Raw genomic sequence first — 9,151 nt, 5'->3', positions numbered from 1 at the left:
ATTGGCTGTCTTCGGTTCTCCCGCCCCTCCCGGGCTCAGCCATTCGGAGCCCCGAGGTGGGTGGGGCTTGTGGCCAGGGGTGGAGCGCGTGCCCCGATTGGCTCGGAGGAAGATGGCGACGTGGCCCGAGGAGGTCCGACCGTGCCAAAACTGAGGCTCGGCCAGGCCTGCGCTGGATTGGTTGTAGGTGGGGCTGACTTAGGTCGCCGGCCGGAAGCGGAAGTGGAGGAAAGATGCAGGTGTGGAGACAGGAGCTGGGGGAATGGGGCACTGGTCCGTCACTCCTGGACTGAGCTCAACCCATCGGGCCCAGGCCCGCTTCTCCGGCCTCCCTCCCGGGTTCGGCCCTCCCCGGTCCAACATTCTGGCCCCTCAAGGTGGCGGTTGGGCCCCGGAAATAAGAGCGCGGGTGGCACGCCCCCTCCCCGCGCTCAAGCCCCGTTTCTCGCTGTGTTTCCCGCCAGGACCATCAGCACGTGCCCATCGACATCCAGACCAGCAAGCTGCTCGGTAGGAGGGGACGCCCCGCGCAACCGCTGTCAGGGGGAAGCCCGGCCCATTGCCTCCTGTTGCCAACAGCTGGGAGCCGTGACGCCCCAAGGCCCCTGACCACTCGCCCTGTTCTATGCCCTGTGCGGTGGCTACCTGCCGGCGCTAGGAAGAGCGGGAAGGAACCATTCTTAGTCTGTACTTGACCTGCGTCTTCTACTAACACGTCATTCCTAACACGTGTTGTGAGGTCATTCAGGCATCAAGAGAGTAGTGGCTTACTTTAAAGGCGGTCAGCTACTAAGCAGTAGATCTGAAATTGGAACTTAAGTTTGTCAGCCCCCAGGGTCGATGCTTTTTGTATGAAAAAAAAAAACTTACTTTCCTTTCGTTTTAATTCTTTTTTAAAATTTTTTAATTATTTTTGAAGGAGAGAGAGACAGAGCATGAGCGGGGCGGGAGAGCAGAGAGAGAGAGAGGGAGACACAGAATTCGAAGCAGGCTCCAGGCTCTAAGCTGTCAGCACAGAGACTGATGTGGGGCTTGAACTCACGAAACTGTGAGATCATGACCTGAGCCGAAGTCGGATGCTTAACCGACTGAGCCACCCAGGCACCCCTACCTTCCTTTCATTTTAAAAGCTTCCATCTCCTCTTGATTTTAGGAGGAAGAGAGACAGAGATCCAATTGGGAATAAAGACCTTTTAGTGGCCAGGCCATCTCCCTGCTGCCAGTATCTGATCTCTGTACCTCCTCAGTTCAGAGCCAGGCAAGGACCTCTTCATTATGACTTTTCCAGGGCGAGTGCACAGCTCCTGGATTTTAAAATGCTCATTGGATCAACTGATTTGATGCTAGCTTAGTCATTAAGATGACCTCTGTTTGACTACCTCGTCCCCTTCTAGTTCTATGACATCTACAGAATTTTTCTGAAGATTTTAGAGAAATACAGCAGAAGCAGTGTGAGTGATAGCTAGCGTGGGACCCCAATGTTTGGCTAGTTGGCAGGTGTATTAACAAAGGCAAAGTTCTGGACTCACCATTGTGGACCATTCGGTCAGTTCTGTGCAGTGGCCACTTGATGGAGCTTCTTTAGTGTCCTTTCACATTTGTCCCAGTTCTGCAGCACCTGTGCACTCTTGCTGTATGAGCTTGTCACTGGTCATGGGAAGGACCAATGGAACAGCAACCATTCATTCAGAGTTGGCTCTACCAGGTGCTGTTTTAAGCACTTGACATTGTAAAAATGATTTTTACTAGGATTTATCGAGTCCTTGCCATGTGCTAGGCACGGTGCCCCACGTTTTACTTTTATTCCCTCTTGTGTCCAGTACCGTATTATCCCCATCTTACATGTGGGGAAACCAAGGCACAGAAAGGTTAAGAGATTTGCCTAAGCAAATTGATAATCAGAAGCCAGGACCATGTGATCGCAAAGCCTAGCTCTTAGTGCTCTCCTCCTGAGGAAATGTACATGGCTCTCATCCCCCCACCCGCTCTACTAAAAACACAAATCTGGGCTCAGATTCCAGGAGGTCAGTCAGATTGGTATTCTCGTGGTGCCAGGTGTTACCTAGTCTGCAGGGCGCTGTAGGTATTAGGGGCTTTGCAGTTGTTCATTCATCCGGTACTTGGCATAATCATCTTGTATTTTCCATTGTCACGGTTAATCCCAGCCCTGAGGAAGTGGAAGTTGAAAAGCATCCTCTGTCAGTAAGAAAGATATAATTACTCATGGAAGCAAAAATATTATGGAGAATTTAGAGCGGTCAAAAGTGGCACTTTGATGTCAGGACTAATTCACAGTTTTTCTTTATCCCTGCACGGAGGCAGTTGCTCTATAAAAGTCACACTGCGATGAAGTCAGGTTGCTGGAGTCTGTTTAACGCCAAGGGTCCCTTTGAGGCTCTCTTTATTCCCATCTTCCCGTGATCCCCCACACCTTAACCAATATGAACACAACTTTTAGCCAGTGTCTTAGCGTATTTCACTTGAATTAGTGACAGCGTTTTGGCTGTCATGAGTGGGAATGCTATGATTTGGGTGTTTCTCACATAGACTGGCTGGTCGACAGACGACACTGCAATCTGAAATGGCAGAGTCTGGTGTTGACCATCCGAGAGAAGATCAATGCTGCCATCCAGGACATGCCAGAGAGCGAGGAGATCGCCCAGCTGCTCTCTGGATCCTGTGAGTGATTTGGGACTACATTACTGGAGCCCCGTCTTTCCTGGAGCACTGTATATCAGCCAACCTCCTCCCTTATTGTTTAGCTTTAGGACTAATCCCTAGAGAAAGATTTATTTGGGGGGGGGTACGTGCTAGTTTCTTCCAACACACAGTGGTGAAGGGGAAAGCTATGCATGCTAAGATTCTCAGCACATTCATCAGTCAGCCATGTGCCCAGCATAGTGGGCAAGATACTGTAATTCCCAGAGTCTTTGCTCTTCCTTGCTCTCTAGACATTCACTACTTCCACTGCCTAAGGATCGTGGACCTTCTCAAAGGCACCGAAGCCTCCACAAAAAATATTTTTGGCCGGTACTCTTCACAGCGAATGAAGGCAAGTGTGGCTGAAGCCGCTTAATGTGCAGCCGGACCCATCTGGTCTACAGGGTCAGAGCCTCTGGTCTCGCTGAGGGTCCGGTGGAGATGCCTACATAGCATATTTCCTGAGCTTTCTGTCCATCCCCAAAGTTTATACCAAAAGTAGATCCTACCCCTGGGTTTCCATTTTCAGGCCTGCTGCTTTGGGGAATGCTCACTGGCACCACGTTGTTAAAATGAAGTGGGTGGTCCAGCCAGCATTATGTAGAAAGGCAAGGGGTTTGCGTCTGATGTGATGTGAAGGCTGGGGGAGCTTCCCCTGTGTGCGGCTTGAGCTGAGATGTGGCTGCCCGAGTGCTATTCCGACTCACTTCCTATTTCCGTTCTTACCCAGGATTGGCAGGAGATCGTAGCCCTGTATGAGAAGGACAACATCTATCTAGGTAAAGTGGCCCAGCCTGGGAGGCTGGAGTCCAGGGGCAGCCCACTCCCAGAGTTCTGGGACATTAGGCTTCCAGGAGGCACAGTCCGTGTGGGGGATGAGGTTGGGGTATGAGTGTTTGCCAGGTGGGCCAAGAAATCCCCCAAAGAGTGTTGGGAGAAAGTGGAAGACCAGGCAAGTAGAGGGCCTTTTCTGGGCCTGACCAGGCAAGTATGTGTAGACCCAACACCACTGACCTCTTGGTGACCACCTCCCCCCTCTTCTCCACTGGGCAGAGGAAGCATGGGTCAACCGGGGGGCCATATTGGATGCCTGAGAGTAATTACAGGGCCGATTGTACTTCGGGGTATGTTTCCCCCAAGTATTAATAATAATAATAGCTGATTCTTGCTGAGTATCTACTGAATGCCAGGAATCATACTCCTGTTTCATGTGGATTCTGTTAGTCCTCATGGTAAATATTTTGGCCCCTATTTTACAGAGGAGGACTGGATTGGAGAGGATAAGGTGGCTGTGTGAGGTTCCACGGCTGGGAAGGGGAGGAACGGGGTGGGCGGTGGGGGGAGCCAAGCCGTGCTCTCCGCTGCCAGGCCTCGGTGTATTTGTGCGTGTCCCGGGGGCATGCTTGCCTTGTGGTGTGGGCGTCTGGGGTGAATTTCCTGGGCCCTTCGCAGTGGAACTCTCTAGCCTCCTGGTTCGGAATGTCAACTACGAGATCCCTTCGCTGAAGAAGCAGATCGCCAAATGCCAGCAGCTGCAGCAAGAATATAGTCGCAAGGAGGAGGAGGGCCAGGCAGGGGCCACCGAGATGCGAGAGCAGTTCTACCACTCATGCAAGCAGTACGGCATCACGGTGAGCAGGAGGGCTCCTGGGGCCCCTTGGCCTGAGCCCAGCTCCTTGGCTTCTGGGAAAGGTTCTGCACCCTTCTTGGGCCAGTGTCTCACCCATCTCCAGTCTCCGGGCATTTTCTTTAACCCACTGGGCTCCGCTTCCCACCACTCCTGTCTTAGCCTCCCTCGTCCATCCTCTTTAGGGAGACAACGTCCGGAGAGAACTGCTGGCCCTGGTGAAGGACCTGCCGAGTCAGCTGGCTGAGATCGGGGCCGGGGCCCAGTCTCTGGGCGAAGCCATTGACCTCTACCAGGCCTGTGTGGGGTTTGTGTGTGAAAGGTAAAGGACCTCTTTCTCTCCAGCAGCGGGGACAGTTGACCTATTTTTCCTGCTGTCCTCTCTTCTCTGCTTGTGTTTTCGGACATGACATTTGAGTTTAATTTTACATACGTGAACCTGTGGAAGCCTTGCCCATCTGGCCGCAGGGCTCAGGGTGGCGCCCGGCGGGGGCTCTGTGAGTGGGCAGTGGGAGGGTCAGTCTGGTGCTCCGTTGCAGCCCCACAGAGCAGGTGCTGCCGATGCTGCGATTCGTGCAGAGGCGGGGAAACGCCACGGTGTACGAATGGAGGACGGGGACCGAGCCCTCTGTGGTGGAGCGGCCGCACCTCGAGGAGCCTCCTGAGCCGGTGGAAGAAGACGCGGTAAGATGATGAGCCAAGTGAGAGCTGCTTCCTCATCCCCCCACACAGCTCCACCCCTCCCCACCCCGCCCTGACTGAGTTCAGAGTCTCAGAAGGAAGAAAAGAAGAGACTATACATAGAAGGGTCCAGGGGGGCCCTGTTCCTTTAATTTTCCGGCCTCCTTGAGGCCAGAGTGTAGATGAGCACTGAAGAGGCTCAGTGAGCCTGTTGGCTTTAATCTAGAAATCCTTCAGCCCCGTGAACTCTGAAGTTGGGCGGTCCTTTGGGGAGCGTGGAGCCCACTGCACTTGAACAGTGTGCCAGTGCCCCTTCCAGGGGCAGCTGAGGCCCCTGGGGAGGCAGGCCCCTTTGCTTTCACCCACTTTCTGTGAGCTAACACTTTTTTCCCCTTCTAGATTGACTGGGGTGACTTTGGGGTGGAGGTGGCTTCTGAAGGGACGGACTCTGGCATCTCTGCCCAGGCTGCCGAAATTGACTGGGGCATCTCCCTGGAATCGGACTCAAAGGTTAGGACGCTCTCACAGTCCATCCCTCTGAGAACTTTTCTGTGATCACTGCTTTGGTGATAAAAGAAGCGTTGTCTGTCTCTAAAGGCATTTCTTGAAGTCCATAGCTTTCAGACCAGATTGGCAGGGGGAGGCAGTTTCCACAGTGTCATATCCCAGGTTTGACATTTTTCTCCTGGCATTTGGGGCAAGGTGTTAGGTACAGGCAGGTGGTAACTCTAAGCAGGGATGAGAGTGGCAGCATACATGGGCCCCCCTGCCATCTTTACCACCTATGTCAGGGCTGTAAGTCCTTCATACAGTTGAAATGTGTAGGCCTTGGACTTATCAAGGGCTTTGGTTTATCCCGGCTCCCTTTGCTGGGGAAGATTCTTGCAACCCTGCCAGCGTTCTTTGCTTTCTACCTAGGAAACTGGGGGCGATGGGATAGACTGGGGAGACGATGCCACTTTGCAGATCACAGTGCTAGAAGCTGGAACCCAGGGTAAGTGCAGCCCTCCCTGTAGCCCTGGCAGAAGTGAGTGCTCAAAAGCCAGCCACCCTACCCCCCCCCCCCCCCCCGCCACGTGTCTCTAGAAACAGAAGAAATGCACTTGCCAAGATTGGGCTTCTCACACATTTAACTGTTTTCTCAAAATCTTGATGATGACGTGAGTGTGGAGGAACATTATAAGTCTGGAAGCTCTCAACTTTTGAGACCCCAAATATGGGTCACCTTTCCTGGTGGGAGGTTCCTGGAGGGCTGCTGGACTTGGAGGTGTGACCTGACCCCCTGCCCACCGCTGGAGAGGATGCAGCAGCGATCTGAGCCGCTAGAGGGCGGTGCAGGATGAAACTTCGCGGCCTACCAGAGCAGAGGAGGCCTTTCCTGGCCCTGAACCCAGCTCTGCGGCCCCCCTCACAGACTGGTGGCCCGTAGTAGTGGCTGGTAGTAGTGTCCGGTTAGGGAAAGGGTAACCCTATCCCCCTGGGATGAGATCGATAGTAGCTTTAGGGCAATGGGTTTGTGTCCATATTAACCCACCAGAACCTCTCGAACTTGAGGATCTTTTTCTGTGGTCCCCAGCAGCTTTATCACTTCTCTGTCTCTCCTCCTGGCAGCTCCAGAAGGTGTTGCTAAGGGCCCAGATGCCCTGACACTTCTTGAATACCCTGAGACCCGGAATCAGTTCATTGATGAGCTCATGGAGGTACCTTCGTCCTCTGGGAGGACGCTTCCTCTTTGTGTTAATCTCCGCCTGTTGCCTTCCCAGTGGACTGCTGGCTGGTGAGGTCCTCGTCAAAGTTCTTAGTCCTCACCTATTCCCTTTTCTTTCTGCCCAGAGAGGCCCCTCTTAGCCTCCAGGACAGAGAAGGACAAAGGGATCAAGTTTCTAAGGTAGAATAAGAGTGACAAGACATGCGGCTGGTTCCCAGATTCTTGCCAGCCCTTTCTTAATCCAGGGCTTCTCAGATGTGGATTCCTGTTCCCTGAATTTCATTCCTCACAGAGAGAAAATACCTTCACTGGGGCAGAGAGAACCCGTTGAATCTGTGTGTCCTTAGTTATCCATACACTGGGAGGAAGGAGAGGTGTCCAGGGCTTGAGAGGGCCTGAGATAGGAGTAGGGGACAGAAGCATGACAGTGAGAGGCTGCCTCAAGGTCTCACATTATAAATCTTTTTTTTTTTTTTTTAATGTGTTTTTATTTTTGAGAAAGAGAGAGTGTGTGAGCCGGGGAGGGACAGAGAGAAGAGAGAGACACAGAATCCGAAGCAGGCTCCAGGCTCTGAGCTGTCAGCACAGAGCTGGACATGGGGCTCGAACTCAGGCACCGTGAGATCCTGACCTGGCCGAAGTTGGACACTTAACTGACTGAGCCACCCAGGCGCCCCATCAAGCTCTCACATTATAGTTGCTAAGTTTTTAGCAGTAAAAGTATTCAGAGGAAATAACGCCTTCTCACCCAGAGTCCAACCCTCACGTCTCATTCTTGCGTTTTGAGCATCTGAGAACGTCTGAGTTCTCTTCTTGGTTTCAACCAGATCCTCTTCTGCCCTCAGCTCGAGATCTTCTTGACCCAGAGAGCCGTGGAGATGAGTGAGGAGGCAGACATCTTGTCCGTGAGCCAGTTCCAGCTGGCTCCCGCCATCCTGCAGGGCCAGACCAAAGCAAAGATGGTTACCATGGTGTCGGCGCTGCAGGATCTGATCGGCCGGCTCACCAGTCTTCGAATGCAACACCTGTTTATGATCCTGGCCTCACCGAGGTCTGGTTTCCCCCTTGACGTCGGGCTGTTCCGGAGCATGATGTGGGGCTCTGCCATCTTGAGCAGCCCCGACTCCTTGTGTTCCTCTTCTCCATGACCCCCCAGAGCTCTTCTCTGCCTCCCATAGCAGTGCTGTCACGGTTGGGATCAGGGGTTGTCTTGGGGCAAGATGGCTCTGCTTCCCAAGTAGGACAGGGGAGCTGGGAGCACTCTACCTCGCAAAGAAGGAGTTGAAGGGTGTGGAGGCTGAGAGGCCTGTTAGGGATTTGGTTTCCTGAGCCTCACCTTTCCCAGCAGCTGAATGGGGATGCTCGGGGTTGCTCGGCTGCACCCCTCACCTGAATACCCTGCACAGGTATGTGGACCGAGTGACTGAGTTTCTCCAGCAGAAGCTGAAGCAGTCCCAGCTTCTGGCTTTGAAGAAGGAGCTGATGGTGCAGAAGCAGCAGGAAGCGCTTCAGGAACAGGCGGCCCTGGAGCCCAAGTTGGATCTGCTGCTGGAGAAGACCAAGGAGCTGCAGAAGCTGGTGAGACCGGAAAGGCAGACCTGCCAAGCAGGTGGGGGACCCCCAGTTTCTACACAGCAAGGCACCCCTGCCTCTCTGCTTCCCACCCACTTGGTACCTCTGTCTTTCAGATTGAAGCTGACATTTCCAAGAGGTACAGTGGGCGCCCCGTGAACCTGATGGGAACCTATCTGTGACAGCCCCCACATTCTACCTTCCCGGCTTCCCAGCCTTCAGGAAGGGGGGTTGCGACAGCCAGGGCTGATGCGGCAGGGCCCTTCCTGGCCAGAAACCAAGTGATTGGAGGATGGAAGGCCGCATGAAGGAGCTGTCACCTAGATGGTGACCTTGACCCTCACTGTATTTTCTGGCAAGAAGCTATCTTGATTGGCCCTGTGGCCTGTCAGCCTGCAACCCCAGTTTCTGGTCCTTCTCATCATCTAGTTGGACTTAATAAAAGAGGAAGAGACTCTTGCTTCACCACTGACGGTTTCTGCTTCTCTGGGCCTTGAGTCAAGGCCATGCACCTGTTTGCCTGGGGTTCTTGATCGAGTGGGTTCCCTAGGCCATCAGCTGTTCCTGTGGAGTCCTGGGTTAGAGACTTTCCCTCTTTGCCTCTGGTGAGAGGGAGGGCCCCAGATGAGCATCTACAAGTGGTTCAGCAAGCTCTGGGGTAGCGGAGTCTGCTGGGCCCCTTTCTCTCCATGGCCAGGCCAGACTGCCCCACTTGGGCCAGAAAGCCAAGGGGAACAGTCGAGTGGCAGCCTTGTTGGAGCCAGCGAAGCTGTATTTTCCTTTTAATCACAGCTCACCTCCAGGCAGGGGGAAAATGCGGTTTGGGGAGGAAGGGTCTGATAAACAAGGTGGAGACAGGAGTT

General features: G+C 53.5%; 1 protein-coding gene across 1 annotated transcript; it reads left to right on the top strand.

Moving 5' to 3' along the window:
• The first annotated feature begins 131 nt into the window (after nt 1-131).
• On the top strand, nt 132-8,756 carry CDK5RAP3 (CDK5 regulatory subunit associated protein 3). The gene is made up of 14 exons (XM_047081126.1): nt 132-239; nt 465-510; nt 2,548-2,679; nt 2,952-3,052; nt 3,431-3,479; nt 4,153-4,331; nt 4,513-4,649; nt 4,867-5,011; nt 5,408-5,518; nt 5,927-6,002; nt 6,620-6,708; nt 7,562-7,767; nt 8,123-8,294; nt 8,405-8,756. Exons 1-14 carry the CDS (start codon nt 234-236, stop codon nt 8,468-8,470), a joined length of 1,515 nt encoding a protein of 504 aa, XP_046937082.1. The 5' UTR covers nt 132-233; the 3' UTR covers nt 8,471-8,756.
• The last annotated feature ends 395 nt before the right edge of the window (nt 8,757-9,151 follow it).

Source organism: Lynx rufus, unplaced genomic scaffold (genome assembly GCF_022079265.1).
Source record: "Lynx rufus isolate CCGP_SWC_20201006 ecotype Redwood Valley unplaced genomic scaffold, mLynRuf1.p SCAF_18, whole genome shotgun sequence".
NCBI lineage: Eukaryota > Metazoa > Chordata > Mammalia > Carnivora > Felidae > Lynx > Lynx rufus.
Note: the sequence above shows the minus strand (reverse complement) of the source record. Positions and strands in the feature narration are given on the sequence as shown.